Genomic DNA, 19584 nt, shown 5'->3' with positions numbered 1-19584 from the left:
AAAAGCTGTTTTCCACGGAGGTCCTGGAGTGGAAGGAGCAGGGGAAGGGTGCGGAGAGCGGCGGGCGCGCTGCTGCGACGGCGCCGGGTGCGCCCGTATCGGCCTTGCCGCGGCCTCGGGCTCCGCTCGCGCAGCTGCCCAGGGCTGCGAGCATTCGGTCGCATCGCTTGAGCCCCTTTTGGATGCTCCTCAAAGGTCACCCTATGGTGCTTTTTGTTTCAGGTAAAACCACTGAATGAGCAGAATTTTGGGGGGGAGGGATTTAAACATTAAAAAAAATTGGAAAAGGAGAAAGGAAGAATAGTGCATACTGGAGTAAAGAGATTTTCTTCAGTTAATCCCATCTGCTGTTGCAGAAGTTAATTTGAATGGGACCTGCTTGGAGGCAGAATATCCCCCGGAGTCGGGGAGGGGACGCAACAGGAGGGAGGAGATGCCGGATCTTCCTCTCTGGTGTCATGACGCGCCTTGGAGAGGAGAGCCGAGCGTGGTGGAGGTCCCGCCGCGGCGCTGCCGGCCACCCTTCCTTCGTGGGTAGGACGACAGCAGGGAAGGAGCGCGCAGCACCATGCACGTGCCCCACCGCGGCTGGTGCAGTCGGGGTGGCTACAGCCCCGCTACAGGGGCAGGGAAAGGCGCAAATCCGTGTCCTTCAGATCTACTGCTGAAGCGGCACATTGCCCTCCAACAGGCGTTGCAGTTGTGCCTCACCTTTGGCTGACTTAATGTAGACCAGTTAATCTTTGCAACCTCCAAAAAACAACACAGAGCTACTGGGTATCAGCTTGGCCAACTAAAGGTTTGCTCCAAAATGCTGTTTTGAGAAAGGTTTGTCTATTGCTGCTAGAGGTTTTTCTTTCAGTTTTTGATTTGGACTTTACTCTTCCGACAAGCCGTTGTACAGTGAGGGGAAAACACCAAGGTAAATGAAGACTTATAGAACAGCATTTCTCAGGGGAGAAATAAATTCTTTCATCAGATTTTTTTTTCCCCTAGAAACAAGAAATAAGAAATGCAGTATTTCTAAAATCTTGATATCAGTCAGAAGCAATCACGATCGACACTCACTGTGCATCTCTCCTTGCCCTGCAAATAAGAGCTGCAATGCCAGGGCTTTAAAAGCAGCACATAGTACAGAAAAATAAATTAATGGATGGTTTACTGGAAATCCATCATCTGGAATGTTTGATAGCACCCAGATGGAGCAGAGCTCCACAGGATAAAAATGTGTTCCCTGGACCGCTACCTGAGAAGGCTTTTCTTTGACCGGAGGGCATCTGAGAACGCTTTCTGGGTGTTTCTCTCCATTCATAAATTCAGCAATCTTTTTTGGTGTAGATTTTCTGCACGAGGCAGCCGGTTTTCTTTCGAGCACTGGCTTCTATGAGCGATGGTCACTATGTTCCTTTTCCAGCTGAAGAAATGGGAAACAAAAGTGGGTGTCATGGGTGATGGGTCTTTGCTGCCAGATGAGCTTCAGAAGACTCTAGTGTTTTCAGAAATGGCTGGGAACGGACCAAACTTGATTTTCGGCTAAATGAAGCGAGTCAGTGACGTAAGCTAAATAGATGGTGCTTTTAAGCAAATCGACTGAGTATCGGATGAGGGAATTATAGGACAGCACCACTGTGCTCAGACGTTATTACGTACATCCCTGTATTATTTTAAAACACGCTGTGTTGAACACACTTTTTCTCAGTGCGTTCAAAGAGGTACCTGATTTCCCATGAGAATCTGAGACTATTCTTAGTCTTCTCTTTTTAGTTTAATTAATTTCAGGAGAATGTTTTGTGGCATTAGTGTTCTCTCAGTCTGACGGAACGTTTCTTATGACAGTAATCCTTTCTTGAACCACCATCCACCTTTTTTCTCCGCTTGTGTTGCGGCAATCATCCCTACCGAGAGCAAGGAGGGGTTTCCAAAGGCATCAGCCACTGTTAATGGCGAACTCCCACTGCGCTCTGGGGGAGATGCAGGCTACCTTGGCAGCTGAATATGTTTTAAACTCATAAATGAAGAGAAGTAATGCATATACTCGGTGTGGTAGAGCTGTAATGTAATTGTGTTCCTTGCTGATTTATTTTTCTCCTTGCAGCATTACCTTCAAGCCTGACACACTTGTTTGCGCTGATGTAGAAAGTGGATAGTAGGGTAACATATTTGAACTGTTCTAGCAAAAGGTTTGAACAAGATGTAGGCAAAAGACAGCGTGGCTCTAAGTACCATCTGCACTTTCTGTTCCTAGATGTGGGAGTGACTGTCTAGATACAGGCCACAGAGGCCCATATTCTTTTGGGGATGTGAGAAGGTAGACTGATGCTTGGTGGAGTCATAACTGCATGTGTTGTGGTCAGCAGAGACACTTCTGCTAAGCACGTGTGGACTTTGATCTGCCTCCTTGTCTTATAAGCTTTCCTACTTCTCCATGAAGATGTAGATTATGAGAAGGAACAGCTTTCTGGATTGTTTTTTTCTTTTTAATAGACTTTTTCATTATGATCATCCTTGTAGCGTTTCATTTTCTTGCCATCAGTGTGAGACAGCCCCCAACAAAAGAAGGAAACTTGTATGTTTTGCAACAGTTTGGATGCAAAAAAGCAAAATATATTTTGATGTGTATAGTAGTGCCGGCTCCCGACACATTTGCGTCGGTCCATGGTATAACATGCCATGAGGTGTGCGGTACCTGAACCGGGCCAGCACACGCAATTCTGAGGAACGTCTCCAGACGCATTCCACACTGAGAATGATTGTGCCCCTTTGGGTATGTTTTGGGAATTGACACAAAAATATTGAAAAAAACAAGTGGGATGAATGACTCATGTTCTGGCACTTGCTTGGATCGACTGGGATATAGGCACGAGTGATGTCAGTGTGGTGGATCGTGATGTCATCGGTTGTTCCTGCTGTGCTCCATGTAATCTAAACCTGGTGCAGTCTGCATGTTCTCATGACCTTGGTTTCTGATGGGACAGCTCCGCCGACGGGAGTTTACTTATTGCTAGTTTGTCTTACATCTGCAGGAAGAGTTATGCTTCTCAGAACGAGGAGGAGTTCATTCAAGGAGTTCATCCTTTTTGTGTCCAAACGAACAAGGACGGACAGCAAGGGTAATGATTCGGTGTGATGATTTTGTTAAACCTCTGTCTCTCTTTTTAGGACTTCCCTCGAAGACTCTAGTTTTCAGTTGGTTTGTGCATCAGTAGTTTTTTTCTTTGGGAGAATGGAAGTTAATTTCTCTTCATTATCATGCGTAGATTGAGAACTGAGGAGATGGTCTTTTGTTGCTCTCTTGACTGCATGATAACTTAAATCTAGCAGGATTGAAGCCAACAGTTTTGTAGGAAAAATAGCATCATCGCAACTTAGAAGGAGCTATTTCTTGGTACTATACATAGAGGGGGTGGCTGCTGCCTATGCACGAGTATGGTATAGAAAGTATCTGATTTACTGGCAAAGCCAGAAAAGATCACGCAGTAGAGTACTTCATTAGCTTGGCCGAGACAGCCTTTCTCCCTACCTTGTGGGACCTGAAGGAGCCTGGAACAGCGTTCATCTCACGGTGTGGTGCTGTTCAGGAGCATTTTCTGGGATGGTGGAAAGCTTTGGGGTCACTGAAGTCTGTTGGCTTTGACAGCACCCTGTGAAAAGCTTCAAACCTAATTTTATGTTTTTATTGTAAAAAGTGAACTGTTTTAAATATCCATCTTGCAGGATATTGAAATAATTACAGGCTGGAATAGTGTTTAAAAAAAAAAAAATCAGTTTTGGAGAGACAGACCTAGAGGAGGGGTTCTGGCTGATCATCTTTTGTTGTCCCAGAAGAAGAGTTGCTCTTGGCTTTGCCTTATTTACAACTCTTTCAGCAACCTGAGCTCCCCAGGCAGTAAAACGTAGTTTTCCATTAAATGATATGTCTGACATTTACCAAATCTTTATGTGACAATTTAGAGGGAACTAGTTGCATTAAACAGCCTCATTAATATTGCAGTAATGTGATTAGGGGAACATCTTGGTCATTTAGACCAAAGGGACTTTAATTTATGAGCCCAGAGGAGAGGCAGATAAATATCTGTTGACCAAAATATCTTTACCAAAACCTGTTTTCAGTTTGCTCTTGCTGTGCTTATTTCATGTTCACAGTACCATTAGGTGGTTTAGAATCTTACTATTAAGTAACAGATTTGATTTGAAAAAAAGGTTTTAAAAAAAAAAAAAACAAAACCCACCCCTCTCCCCCTTTTTTGTCTTTGAGCTAGAAGGAAAGGCGAATAGCTAACTTTGGTTTAACTCATCTGCCAGACAAATAATCTCCATTTCTGTTTCTGCCGCTTTGTTTTGTTTTGCACAAGTTCTTGTTTTCCTATGTGCTGTCTAGCAAAGCAAGAAAGAGACAAGCTTATAAAATAACCCAGTGAAACTCTGGTTACTCTGCTCTTTGGTCTGAGATGTGGATCTATCAATCTGCAAAAATGATACGTTGTCAGCAGAGGGATTTAAAACCTGAGAAAATAGGCTTAACTTGGAGAATTTCCCATTTTGAGCATCTTGGGAGACGAGGAGGAACTCATCGGCAGAACTGGCCGAGCTGGGTGTGACGGCGTGCGCTTACCTGGCCGGGGCGTTGTGCCGCTCGCTGGGCGCGCTGCGATTCTTGGGCTGAGGGAACTGGGGCGTTGCAGAGCAGTGTTGTTACTACCTTGCTAAAGAAAACACAGGAAGGGTGTTTAGAGTAAGCGCGTATAGAGTATGGCCATTAAAGTACAAGTTGGGGTTCAAGAGGGCAGGCCTGGTGTATGGACTGCCTGTGCCAAAACAGAAGTTACGTTTTTGCAACACGTGCTCTGATGCCGCTGCTTCCCGAGATGCGCGCGCCCTGCTACCGCCTCTCCCGGGTGTCCTTAGGATGCGCTCCAGGGAACTCGGTGTCCTGCCGGTCCTCGACTCGCGAGGAGCTTGCACGGGAGTCGTGGGCGTTATTTGGGACCTGAATAGCCCGGACGATCCAGCCGGGTCCCGAAATCCAGCAGCAACGCCTAGACTGCTCTTTTTGAGAATAAGTCTGAAAACGGAATCTCGCGTCTTTCCCCGAGATGTAGCAGAAACAGAGTTTGGGAAAAAGTAGCTCTTACGCTGCAGTGCCAATTTATTTGAGAGCTGTGATGGTAAATAACTGAAGGAAAGAGGGAGGCATCTCAAATCTCATCAGGACGAAAGACAAAAGGCTTTCTGCGCTGTAATTATTCATCCTGTCCTTTCCCTCCTTCCCCCAGGCCACAAACAAGAAACCTAAATAGATACCAGGCAGCTTTTAAATGCCACAGAGTCATAAAAGAAAGGAAATTCACTTATAACTTAAACTTTATTCCTAGCATGTTCTGCTCTATTTTGGTCTCCAAGCAAGTAGGAAATCCCGCAAGCTCCACGCAGCGGGATCGGGGATGATTGCCCTGCGTCCGCCAGGAGCCCCGCGGCCTCTTGTTCGGGGGTTCTCTCCGGCTCTCTTTTGTGCTGTTTTTGAGTAAGCAGACAAGCTCGCCTGCCTTCGTTAATGCCAGACTGCTGGTGTGGAAGGACAGACGGGTCATCCGCTGTCGGCCTGGGAGTCCCCGTGGGTTCGGGGCTGTTTGGGAACTGCAGGACTGAGCAGCAGGAGAGGTGTCGGTCGCGTTGTGTCCCCAGCTCGGCCGCAGGATGATGGTTTGCAGTGTAAGCGAGCAGAGCAAAGCCGCCTTCGTGTTCACTGCCTGCGAGTCGTGTTTTGGGAATTACGTGATATTCGATGCATAATAAAAACTGTCAAAGCTATCCAGCCGAACCTCGGAGCACCCCGCGCGCCACCGCTAACTAGTGGTGGGGCTGTTGTTTTGAGATAGGCCTCTTCGTTATAAATTGACAAATTACTTTATGTCGCATTAGACTATGAAGAAAAATTTGCCATTGGCACGCAGGTGAGGAGCTGTTGTAAGCTTATGCCGTCATTTCACAGGCACAAGGCTTTTTGGCACGTATGATGAAAAACTTGAGTTGCCTACCAGCAAATTCCTCCTGGAAAATGCTGTAGCGTTTGCTGCCGGGGTGTTCTGCGTAACTCATGCTTCCAACTTTGCATAATGTCACGTTTTGTTTCCAGCACCTCTCCGCCTGGAGCAATACAACCACTGTATCTAGGCTCATCCTCATTCTCTCTTTTGGATAAAGGTATTTAACATATTTAACAGAAGTATGAAAAAAGTAAGATGTTGTATCTTGTGGATTCGGTATTTTCCGCACAGTGGGAATCTTTTCCAACCTTTTCTTTTCATGAGCTGTATATCAGAGGCAATGATACTTAATATACACTAACATAATAAAGATGGTATTTCATAATCACTGAAACTCAGTTAATACATACATTTGACAGTAGGGAAAATACCACAGAAGCGTTGGAGAGCGTGTTGAGAAACCTCTAGTGTTTTAAATAGCTAGGACAAGTGGTTTTCTGTTCTTTAGAACGTACTTTAATCTGTCAGAGTCATCCGAGATGACACAAATAGTTATGCTTTATAGGACTTCAGTAATTAAGTTGTATTACCGTCTATTAAACTGCAACAATAAGTTGTTAATAAATCATTTCAACCACAGTGTGGATTTTGGCTAGTGGGAAGGTCATATGTAGTATCCACATGGCTAAGCGAGAAATACCACTTTAATTGGCTCACTGTACACATAGAAATGAATAATTATCAGAATAATCATGAGTTCTATTTAATATTGTGTAACTTGAAAGTGGTCTCTTCTCTTTAATAAAATTCTTCTCCCTTTAGTTCTTTAGGTATCTGTGGAAAGATATTGCATGTCTAAAACTGCATGTGGAAATAGACCTCTCAGTTGTTTTAGATTATTCTGGTTTGTTTTCTTTCAGTTGTACAATAATATTAAATGCTATTTTATTATTTTCAATTTAGTCTTATGTTAATGAAAAGAGGGCTATGTAGCTGCAAACTAGCAGATAATCAAATAAAGCAAATTGCTGTTAACGTTCTAGTACTTATCATTGCTAAGGTTCCAGGTGGGATTTAATACAAGGAGAAACAATTGCTTTTCGTAGCTGAGAGGGTGCAGACGAGCCCGCGTTAGCTGCAGGCTGCCTAAAGCACAGCTGGAGCAGTCCGGTAAAACCACGGTCCTGGGATAATTCATGCTCAGGTGTCCAACAGCTTCTTCCCGTCTTCAGGAAAAGTCTGAATTTAAGTTCAGCAGCGAAAGCTCCGGGCAGGATCTGGATTGCGGTTGTGCCAGCTGCGTGGTCCCAGGGTTCCTGCTGGGTCTTGCTCCTGGCCGTGATCGTGCGCCAGGGAGAAGCGCGGGAGGTCCACGTTCTCTAGCCTCTCCTTACGGCGAGAGAGAGAGAGCGGGAACGTGCGTCCGGTTAAAACTGCCTCTCGTTTTATGGAGATACCCAAAAAGCAGGTGCTTTCTGCAAGCACTGAACTAACTGGATAAACTGCTATCAAAACCGGCAACTCCTTCAGAGACGGAGATTTTGTTTCAGTTTGTACAAATCTTGACTGTGTTTTCCAGGGACCTCTTACTGGATTCTTTTTTTATCGTAGAAACGAGACAGCAGAAAGTTTCCGCGTTTCAGCGCTGCGGATCGCAGCGGGTCTGGGCGGCCCGGTCTGCGCGCCCCGCTGCGGCGCTGAGCCGCGGGAAAGGAGCGCTTCACCCGCGCGCCCGTCCGCGGAGTTAGCGCGTGTGCTTGTTTTCTTTGCCACCTTGTGAAGTAGCTAGAACAAAATCAACAAAATAATGGCTTACCGTGTCGTTAGCCCAGCCTTTTTCCTTACCTGCCCTAAAAACGCAGGTACCTTGTAAGCTGTGGGCGTGTTTTTGAGACCATGACAAACAGATCACTGTTTCGAGAAGAGTTTGAGCTGACGCACAAAACGGCTAGAATTTCATAGAATAAACGCTGAGAGATGTTACAGATCTGTACTGAATCGGTCCACGACGCTGTCAAATGCTGTGGCTTCGCTGACACTAGAATACTTGTTTTCAGGGTGATGCGTAGGAACAGAGAGCAGTGGAAACCTCAAGTCCTCAGTTCTGGCCTGCTCAGAAGTTGGTGGGAGGAGGAAGAGAGACAGTCTTGTGGGAACAGTGGCCAGTTGTCATTCATTCAGTTAACAACTGAATTTTTCTATTTTGGTAAAAATATGGCTAATCACTTAGATCAAAGATCACTTCAGTCTTGTGAGTACTGTGAATACTCGAGCTCTGGACTCTCGAGTCATTTTCCATTTCTTGAGTAAGTTTGGCCTGTTTCATGGACTTTTCCCTGAGGTTATTCGTTGAACTGTGGATGTTTAGGGTTGATTTGGCTGATTCATATGGTCTTGTATTGTGGGGACTGGCTGGATACAGAAACTTCTACTTCTCCCTGATAGACGTGTTTGGCTGGGTGAATGCACAGATCATTGATTTATAGGTTATGTTTGAAATGAAATACTGTGCGTTTGTTTGCCTGCTGTGAATGCAGGTTTCCAAGTGATCGCACTCCTTGTAAGCTAGGTTGCTGTGGTTTTTGTCCCGTTTCTAGTTGCATCCCATCTTAACTTTGTGCCTTTCACCGTTTCACAAACGTGATCCCAACTACGTGGAGCCTGAGGGCCCCTTGGTAAGAGCACGAGGTAATGAGAAGGCAAGTGAGAGGCCGGGGGCGTTCGGGGATCGCTCCGTGGCGCGCTGGTAATGATGCAATGAAACGAAACACCCATCGTTACTGCGTTATAAACCTGCTGCAATTCCGATGTGCTGATAAGAGGGAAGTATGCTTTGGGGAAGACTGTTTGCCGTGCTTCAGTGAAGCCTTTTGCCAATAATTACAATGTAAATATTCAATAAAACCGTCTTCTCTCTCCTCCCAAGTCTGAGGAAACAATAAGCAGGTTCTGTGTATTGATGTATTTTTCTCAAGACTCCCATGAGAGTCGAGGCGGGTATTGGTCTAGTTGTTACAGTTCTCCTAGCATGCGTTTGAAACATAACGTAAATCTGTTCCTAACAGATCTTGAAGAAATGTAGGTGTAGGCTGTATCGCATTTCTTGTGTTACCGAAACACTGTTCGGTCCTACTTGACGCTCTCCAGTATTTGGATGTAGAAAGTTTCTTTTCATACAAAGAGAATTTATGCAGTTTCCTGTTCACGTTCATCACATTTATGGCATGGATATGCTTTAGTACACTATGGAAGTGCATTTTGGGGGGAAAAATCAAATGTGAATTAGGCGGAATGTCATTTTTACATACGTGTGAAATGCATGCTTAACTGCAGAAACAAAGGGACAGGTGTGTTGTCTTATGGCAGCTTCTAGACTGGTGATGGTATTTGTTGAGATCAAGAAAGGGTGATTATATTGGTTGATTCAGCTAGTTTCAGCTGCCTGCAGTGGTAGAAAGCCATCAGTAGCCTATTTTTCCTCAGTAAAAGGGCAACTTTGTCCTTAAGAGAACAGTGGAGTAAGTTACTCTATTCATTAACAGCCTTTACAGTATTTCTGCCTCGTTACTATGCAATAAACATTGGGTGTAGTCGGCTGTCTTCAAATGGAGTATTTTGTTGATAGTTTTTTTTGAGAGAGAAACGAAGCGAAGATCCCTTCGCTTGGCACAGGCTTGTTCTTGGGCTTGTCTCAGCGTCGGTAGCCTTTGAAGTGGTGGGGTGGGGGGAAGGATGCTTTCCTAGCTGGGCCAAGCATCGTCTTTAACCCTTTTGGCCTGGCTGTCAAACCAGAAACCGATGTTGAATGGGCACAAACTACCTAATTTGGCTTGTTTATTTAAAGAGCTTACTTGTCTTGGCTGGAAGCTAGATCGAACCTCTCAGTGGGCAGTGAAAATGGGCGGTAGGACTTGGCGATGCAAAAGGACTCTGTGCTCCATCTGAAAATACAGCTACCCTGCTGATAACGTCAAAAAGTTGAGGCTTACAGAAAGTGAGGTGCAGCGTTGTAGTTTGTGGGATTTTCCCCTCTCGCGCTCTGTTTTTAAAGGCTGCTTTCTGCTAATTTTGTTTTGGTTATATGAGTTCAGGAGTTTTACTTTATCAAATGTCTCCAGCCAAAGCTTTCCTAGGAAAGTTGTTTGCTGCTGCTGCTAATGTTGTTGGTTTTCTTCCTGTTCTTGGTGCTCTAAAGCCAAATTATTGTGACTGATGTACCGCTGTCAGTTTTTGCAGCACCTACAGTACTGCTGTCTACGTGTGATGCATGGTGTCTTTTCAGTGATGCTTCTTTAATGTTACAGCAGAAATGCCCCTTTTGTGTATTGGCTTAGCATATGGCAAAACACTTCTGTGAAATATCTTAGTACATCAAAAAGATGTTAACTCCTGTCTTTACCTTGGACAAATGTCACTGTTTCTCTGTTGATATTCGAAAGCGTCAATGTGGTTCCTAAGCGGAAAATGTTTTCAAGTGTCTTTGAAGTCAAGGTGATAATCAAGAGACAGTTATTCCATGTTGTACCGTACATCTGAGTAGTGAAACCAGTATACAAACTGATGCTTTTTTTTTGTTTTTACTCCAGTTTGTTTATTGTATTTTTTAAGCCAACGTACTCACTCTGGTGCTGTGTTAAACTTAGTTGCTACCTAATCCTGGCGGATGCGTTAAGAAGAGGGAGAGACTGTCTGTAGTAAAATAGGCATTTGTTTTTCCTAGCCTTTCCTTCCTTCTAATTTTCTTTGTGTAGCTCAGCCCAAGAATAACATACCACGTTCAGACACTGGCTATTTTACTATAAAGATCTCTTTTCTTTTTTCCCTTCTTATCATTGACACATTTAATTAGGTACAAAATTCACAACTAACTACGTTTTATAGTCTGCAAAAATTTAATCTAGTGAGCAGCAATGAAAGTTTAAAAAAAAAAAAAAAAAGGGAAGTATGCCATAACATTGCTTTTCCATAGAAACTTTTACTGGTCTTCAGTGCCTTGCCTCACTAATTCTTGTAGAGTACTTTTTTCTTTATGTAATTCAAAACTGCTTCTTGTTTTCAGACCGCAGAATGGTTCTATGATACTCTACAATAGGAAGAAGGTGAAATACAGGAAAGATGGATACTGCTGGAAAAAAAGGAAAGATGGGAAAACCACCAGAGAGGATCACATGAAGCTGAAAGTCCAAGGAGTGGAGGTAGGAGAGCAAAGGGGCTGCTTTTGAATAATGGTTGGGCTGAAAGGCAATGGCTCGCCAAAATCACTTTGAGTGTGGAATTGTCATTTCTTTCAGAATAATCCTTATGTTTGCTGAATTCCTACTCTTTTTCTCCAAGAAAAAAAGCATACACACATTGTCTATTACAGCTCTGAGCAAAATTTGAATATAGCTTTACCTTCTCATTGTGGTCCTGTTCTTTACTTGTCATGAAGTTGCACAACTAGATTGTTGGAGACACTGAAGTATTTTGGTAGAAATACATGCTTTTTTATAACAGGTACTTCACAAAGGTGACCAAACATCTCAACGGTGGGTTGCTAAGCATTTGCAAGTATCCTCTGTCTTTTTTTAATGTGTAAGCAAGAATGCATTGTGTGTATATGACTCACGAAACGCTGGGTAGTTACTGGTAGTAATTGCGATAATTTTACATGTATATATTGAGCGTTGGTCTTACAGTATGCAGAAGTAAAGTTTCTGTTGAAGTTAAACAAGGTTTGGGCCCTATTTCAAAGCGTGTTTTGATACAGACCCTTCCTCTACTGACATTACTTAGAGAAATTCAGAGAAGAATTGACTTCACCTGACACAGTACTTCCAGAATAAGTCTGTTCTAAAATATGTAGTTGTTTGACATAAGTGTGACGGGGAAAAAAAATCTATTTGATTGCACTGACCATTACTGATATCTGTAAGGTCTGTGTAGGTGTGGATAGAAAATACATTTGTTAAAACTTTTCATTTTGTTAAGTGGGAATTATATATTCCGGTAGCAAAAGTTCAACTGCAAAGGCTTCGCCTTGCTTAGTTCTTAAGACATTAGAACTATGTTTCTTGCATTTTATTCCCAACTTTGGGCCAAAAGGGTAAAAGGGTGTTAAAGTGTGTAGCTATTGCATTTAGCTATTGCATCAAGAAAGACTCTTGATTTCAGCAAACGAATAGTGAAGTCATAAGGGTATATATTTGTATAAGCTATTGATTTCTGCAGTTGATAAAATGCGTGCATCCCTGGGGATCTGAAGCTGCGCCCCGGTCTGTGCGCATTACACACAGAATAATTGGTAGTGTTTAGAATAATCGCTAGTGTTTAATAACAGGTAAAATTTAACCCCTTAATCTCTGGTGTACCTGATAGTGCTCCACCTGCGTTGTTACCAACCATAACAGAAAAGTTGCCTCTATCGCTCAGCTGTACCTAGCCTTGAATTCCAGATGGATACGCAGATATTAACCTTAATAACAGTTGAGTCCAGAATCATCCGAAAAAGTCAACACCTTCCCAAGAAAATGTGCTTCTTCCAAATGTGTAGATATGTGGCCTGTTAGAGCAATTACTTCCACTTATTTTACTTTCACTTATTTTGTATTACACTAGAAGTCATGGGAGAATGTGGAAGTCAAAGGGATCTTGTGGACTGTCAGGTCTAGCCTCTGCTATTGCCAGCCATTAGTACGTGCAACCCTTCCATCAGTTTAGTCTCTAGGTTAAAAACAGCCCTGTATCTCATACTCAGTAGTCTCACAAGGAAGAATTTTTCACTCTGAATGGTGTTTTTTGGTTTCTAGCCTGAGTTTACGCACAGCTATCTCATATCCATTTATTCTACTGCAAACATCATCTTACAGCTCTCCTGTCCTCCTGTGTTTATTCCACACATCTACTTATGTCACTCTGAAAGTATTATTTGTTTGTTTTTTTTTAAATGCCGCTTTGCTGGGCTAAGCTAAGCTTTCCTATGTCACCCCTGTAAGCCCACCGTTGCAGCTGTTTCACAGTGAATTAATCTTTCTTGAGTCTTGATGCTTAGTAGCACACGCTCACAAAAGTGACTTTAGGAGTTTCGCTAGTTTTTTGATATCTGTTGCTCCCAAACAGGGGGAGGGGGTGGTACAAACAACCTGAGTTTGTGCGGTACGTTTCATATTCAAGCTTTCTTTCGGGTAATTTGTCATTCTTACATTCTGTCTGTTTTAATGAGGTTCTGGGTTTTAAAATAGTACTAAATGGATTACATTATATTACACCAGAGAGATATAACTTTGTTCTGTAATTTTTACACCCAATAAGGATGTTTTATTATGACAAGCCAAAAAAAAGTCAGCATAATAGAAGTTGTGTATTGCTTTTGTTCAGGATTTGCACAAGGTGGTTTAATTAAACTGCAGTGCACTTTCACAATGCAGAATACCAAAACCTCTGCCACAAAACTTACCTATAAGCCTGTGGCCGTTGGCTGTAGGACAGGTGCGTATTGCTGCATAAAGCTTTCTGCCGTACTCTTCAGATGCAGTGTGTAGCTGTTACACTGCCCGACCTTTTAAATATCCGCATCTGTCATGTTTTACTGAAGTGGCACTGCATTGAACCGAGTAATTTCCGTTTTATTGAAGTGTGTATTCTAGAAAGTAACAAATATTTAATTGAACAATTTCTACGTGACTCTATGTATGAAGCAGCTTGGGGGGGGGGGTTATCAACATCAGGATAGTCCAAGTATTGCAAAGAAATTAATGTTTAATTCTTCAATGTTTCAGCATACGAAGGCTATGACACCTCAAGTAGTAATAACTTATGTATGGAAAGATGGAAGAAAAGAAACTGACAGGAAAAAGCGAATAGAGATTGAGGTCAAGATTTGAAATTTAATTCCAGCATAGGTTTGGGGCCAAAAGGGTTGGATCACTCATATAAATCTCTCTTGTACTGTGAGCATTTCCGCCACTCCTCGCTTCGCTTTTGGTTTGGTAGATGTACCGCTCTCTAAAGGCAGACAAAAACGAGCCTGTTAAGTCTGGATCTCACACACTTTGTCATCATGATGTTTGCTTGCTTGTCCTCAGCTTGCGGAGGAGAGACGAGACGGTTGTTGCCTGTTTGAATGTGGTGCTTTGTGTCTCGCTCCTCTCCTCTGGTATTGTCAGCTGTTTGGTTAGGAAAGCGTGTCCGTTCTGGAGCTCTGCAGTGAGATGCGCAAGTCCTTGCTGAGGGCGTTGGAGAGCGTTCCTGTCTTTCCGCAGGAAATGCTTTCCCTGCAGGACCATCTCGGGCTCCCCGCAGCCAGCTAGAGCGCTGATGCACCGCGGTCGCCGCTCGCTAAGCTGTCCTGCAGCGCCTCGTCGCCGTCCGCTCTCCCGTCTGGCTGGCAATTGCGCGTTCTGAACCATGCCGAAAAAGTTCGTCTTCATTTTCTTGACCTCTAAGTGTTACTTGGGAAGAATTAAATATTTTAAACCTTCTTAATTACTAGTTTAGTACACCCCACACACTTTTACCTTGAGGATGGAGTTTCAGTTAGGATGCGATACCATCCTAATTGGAAGTGATGTTCTTTACTTGGACATGTAGGCAACAGATTTAAAATAATAAAAAGCTCTTTTTAAAGTTGGAATGATACTGTAGCTAACCACATTAGGGTTTAACAGGGCATGAAATAACTGTCTGCCTTGTGGCACTGCCAGATCGTTTCAGCTATTTTTGCAGCCAGAAGATAAGTAGGTATCAGAGTCAGTGATGGAAAAATACTTACAAAGACAACAGCCAAGAACGTTTGCAGTATCCAAATGAAGTTTTGAAAAAGGCAATAAATAGGCAAGAAGGAGAAACAAGTTGGCCAATGAAACTACTGACCAACCAGTTCTGAACAGGGGTTTGTATTAGTATATTTTATACTTAATTGCTTCCTGAGTGTCATCAGCATAATGGCTGCTGCATCTTTCTAAGGTTTGGGTAGGAAAAAATATGTATTTTTGAAACAAGCTTACACCAGATACTTGAGGGTTTTAGGTGTTGATGAGCAACATATAGAAGGATTTGATGAACATGGAAAATATGGGTACAGCAAATTTAGGAAATCTAGAAAAAGGGATAAGTAATTGAGCAGGCACATGTTAAAGGATAACTGCCCGAGATCCTCAAACTATTTAGGAAACAGCGGATAAACGAGAAAGAAGTTAATTTGACCTTTCCCTTAATATTCCTCTTTGTGGAATTCTTCATGGGATCTATTCAAAGTCTCAAGTCCATGATCCTCCTTTAAGTTCTCATTAGTTGGAATCCCTGGCGATATGTTCCTAGTCAATTCACATAATTAAAAACTTTTAACTAATGAATAATAGTAAGGAGCGTAGAAATAGCTAAAACAACTCCGAACTGACGTTGCTCTGAATTTACAGATGGTTGGTTCGGTTAATGTATTTGCCTTGTGCATGCATCTCTCCTGTTGTCTATAAATGGCACGTACACCTGAACGCATAGTAAACTGCTGCTAAAATGAAAATGAGGTCCTGTTTTTATACTACTTCAGAAAGGGGCCTCCCAGTAGCTAAGAAACCTCTGTCCTTAAATCTGTCAACGAGGTCAAGGTCACAGAAAAACAATGGTAGAAGTCACTATGTTGCACAACACACTAAACATGTAGTGAATACCAGCGCATCAACAACAGTAACAAATTCTGCCTAGTGTCTGAATCGTAGCGAGAGCCTGTCTCTTGGAAATCTCTCTAGCATGACCTTTTCTGTCAAACCCAACAAGTTCTTGAAATGAGCAATATAAATATTTGTCTTTAAAGCCCAAATATTTGAAGGGGAGAAGAGTGCCTCTTAATCGTTATGAAAAGGCTTAAAAATAAGAGAACTGAGATGTAGTAAAGCATTTAAAGAGTGAGTAACTTTGTCCCTGTTCGATAACGCTCTCAAAGAATACGTGTATCTTGTTAAGGATGGAAGTATCTAAACATGAATTTCGCCCCATATGGACATCTGCAGCTTACTGGGAGATGGGTTCACGCCTCCTCTTCCTCTGAACAGCGGTGACAGTAGTGCCTCTGTTGTCATGAAGCTTCCTCTGCTGGATGCAACCTGAGTTTGTGCTTCAGACCTATCCCCGGCCCAGCTGCATTCAACTCCAAGATAAAACTGAGATACTGCACAGGCTCTGGATTTCTAGTTCCTCCCTCAGCGGGTGTGCGCAGTCTGGTAACCCCTCCTAGTACTTGACACCTACTGTCCAGCTGTTTTGACCCTAAAACTCCCAGGGCTGCCTGCTGTGCGATTTGCTCTGTGCTTCCCACCTTCAAAGACATGCGTGCACGTGTTTCTGAAAACATCCGTTCTGCTCGTCGGCAGGAAGTACGTGTTTACGTCCAAAGGAGAACGTTTACGTTGGTCTGTTTCCTGTCTCAGATGCTTTATCTTGAAGAATCTGAGACCCGTGAAGGCATTTTCCTTTGAGCCTTAGTCGTGCTGCAGTCAAAAACGTCCCTTTTATGTCATGACCATGGTCTTAATTTTCTTCTTGTCCTCTGAGCGAACCTCTGTGCTTTGAAAGGCTGGCACTGGTGCTGTGGCTCCTCAGCCTGCTTTGGAGGTGCTCTGCTCTTCCCAAATCCCGATACCTGCCTGGAAGTTAGATGAAATGATTCCCTGGAATTTCAAGTGAGCTGGTGACCTGCAGGGGCACTATCAACGTCATTTGGCCAAACTACTAGTATGAACCAGAAACTTTACAAAAATTGCATGTTTTTAGCAGTAAACGTCGATCCTCTTGTTTGGGTGGGAGGGAGCAGCGTTATCAGCTGAAGGGTGAGGGCCGCCTTCAGTGGTCCCAACCCATCACCAGGAGTTTCTCATCAGTGGTGAATTAGTCTGCCACCACAAATTTAAGATGGGAGCACTCGGAGAACAAGATGAAAGCTTTAGAGCTCACGTGTTTGACATCTTTCTCTCATATTGTAGTGCGATAATGTACATATATATGAGATAATTTTTATGAATTTCTTAAAAAGTAAAGCTTGATTTCAGTCTTACTAGGAGAGAAACTCCCTTGTGGAGAGGGAGATGCAGAATATCAATTTTGTATGCAGGACTTGTATTTAATTATTATCATAACAGTCCCTTAACGTTACTACAGATTAGTCCACCAGGACATGAATTGAAGTTTTAGATTAGTCAATTACTACATAAACCCTGGAACATCACTGTCAAAAGTTTACAAAAGGCTTCGTTAGCGTTTGGCTCTCAATATGCAGGGTACCTGAACTGGAGATTACACAGGCTGCATAACCTTGGTGATAATAGCGTAATTTACTGGTACGGCTTGTGAGCTGGGAATACACGTTAAGAACAAGATGACTTTTTCCTTCAGTGAATGACCAAATGGGCTTCTCTGTATTGTGTAAAAATAACCCATCATGGAATATTAAACTAGGAAATGTTTTTACATCTTTCAATTCCCTGCTATTGTTGGTGAAATTTACTTGTAAGTTATTACTGGAGGGTGAGAGCAACTTCTGAGCTCACACGTTCCAGCAGCCCTAATCTTGGAAACTATTCCTAGGACAGCCTGATTCAATTCACTTTAATTTACATGGGCTTTACTTGCCCTCAGAGGTGAGCTGTGTAGTTTGCAAGCTAATTAGGTTCACGTTGTTCAGTCAGGCTGCTTAATGCATTCCAGAAAAATGCCACAGAAAGGCTTTGGAGAAGAAATTAGAGTTTAATGTGGAAGACTTTCTGAAAGAATTACACGCGTGCATACATTAACACAAACAAGCATAGTCCTGAGATCAAAAGGGAAAAATTGCTTAGGAGTAGTGACAGGTTTTGTACAAATCTATTCTTTATTATTGCTGTTAACTTTTTCTCTCAGGAGTCTTTTAATATTTAACTTCTGCCATATGATTTTTAAACTGAATCTGCCTTGCACGTATTTTAAACCTGCCTCCAGTTTGGGGCTCTGGCAGTCGGCGTAACGCGTTAGCGGGCCCAGCACAAACTCTTCCCCAGCTACCTTTGGGTCCTGCCTTTCTAAATTCCAGCTTGGTGTCACGATTCATGTCGCAAACTGACCCCCAGCCTTCGGTTCCCAGGACGGCACCTCCCCTCGCGAAGGTCGAGGGAAGGAGCGGTCTGAGTTTCGAGGCCTGGCGGTGCCGCGGGTCCGGTTTGGAGCGTCTTTCCTTGGCGGCCGAGCCGCGAGTTGCCCCGTGCCGCGCGCCCTCCCTGGGGGAGCGGGTACAGCCCGTTTAAGGGATAACGGGTAACAGCCGCTCTGCGCTGCTGCCCTTCCAGGCAGGGCAGGAGCATCGCTCGTCTCCCGGGCTGCGCTGCGGTCCCTCTCAACGCGCCGTGGCCTAGCAGGAGACTGGACAAAGCGGGGGGAAATGGAAAGTCACTTAAAATAATAAATGAGACTTTTGAAAGGAAAAAGCAATGGGCGGGGTACTTGTTAACTATGGCTTATTGTGAAAGGACATTCAGTTGAATAAAACCCATAGGAACGGTCGTAGCAGAGAGGACGTCTATCTTATTTCTTCATGTTTAAGTATTTACATGCCAGTAGAAGACAGCTCATGTTTCTCTTACCTTCCTCTTGGCTGTTGTAATTTACTCCCATCTCGATGATGAAAACAAGGGGCAGACGTTTATTACAAAAGCATGAAAGGTGTTGACTCCTCGTGGACTGCTTGTCTGGAGTTCGTGTAGCTGGACGTGCTAGGTGGCCGAGGGTATGCAGAACTTGGGGTCGTTATGGCCTCTGAACGAGTCACCTGTCTGTGGCAACGCTGGGGAGACCAAAGCGTTGGTGTACGGTTTCTGAAGGCGAATACGGATTATCGTTAAATCCGGAATGAGTCTCCTGAGAATCCCCTCTGAAGGGAATACGCATGTCAGTAATTCCTTGTCTGTATCGGGATCCCGCAGCCTTCACTTGCAGTAACAGAAATTCTCAACAAATGGTTGTGGGTTTTGGCGTAATTTCCCAACTTTCCATGCATGCGGAAGAGCTTTTATTCTTCAACAAGTCCATACCATGCCTAATCTCTTAATTGTTGTAGTTTATTTTGCAGTTTATAACTTAGTAAAGAAAACTTTCTTAACACCTGGCTGTTTGGGAGCCGAAGGCTCTGCTGCGATCGGGTGGTTTGCGCGTGCATAGCTGTATTTTGGAGTGGAACTGCTGAAACAATTCATTGCCGTCGTCTTGGGTCGAACCTGTGGTGGCTCCTAAGTCTTCTAGGACTCCTCTGGGGGAAGCCAAGAGAGGTGTATGTAAACTGGTAACTGCAGTTTTTATTTGGGCAGATTATCATGGGGATATAGTGTTCCTTGCCGTGTAGAAACGTTTAATTAGGTTAAACCTCGCAGACAGTTTTGTCCCTTTCATACGTTTTGCTCAAACGTGCATGACGTTAAACACGGCTCAGAGATGACAGGGCAGTCTCCTCTTCCAGAGCGTTTTCCTGCACTGTGAACGTCTCACGGGTGACTTTGCCGTGAGTCTCCTGGGAAGTTTTGCCCCCCCGTGTATTGCCAAGGCCACCTTGGCCCGTAGGCGGTGGCTTCTTGTCCCCGTGCAGCAGCTGTACGCCGCTGGAGCG

The 19584-nt window shown here is 43.7% G+C and overlaps 1 protein-coding gene across 7 annotated transcripts in view; it reads left to right on the top strand.

Moving 5' to 3' along the window:
* Window positions 1-19584, top strand: part of CAMTA1 (calmodulin binding transcription activator 1) — a 483528-nt gene that overhangs the window by 180955 nt on the left and 282989 nt on the right. For all 7 annotated transcript variants that reach the window (XM_068916223.1, XM_068916222.1, XM_068916220.1 and 4 more), the window contains one exon: window positions 11044-11179. In XM_068916223.1, coding sequence (XP_068772324.1) covers window positions 11044-11179 — 136 coding nt within the window. The remainder of the gene's footprint in view (window positions 1-11043; window positions 11180-19584) is intronic.

This window comes from Struthio camelus, chromosome 21 (assembly GCF_040807025.1).
Source record: "Struthio camelus isolate bStrCam1 chromosome 21, bStrCam1.hap1, whole genome shotgun sequence".
NCBI lineage: Eukaryota > Metazoa > Chordata > Aves > Struthioniformes > Struthionidae > Struthio > Struthio camelus.
The sequence above is the reverse complement of the archived record's forward strand: the minus strand, read 5'-3'. Positions and strand labels throughout refer to the sequence as shown.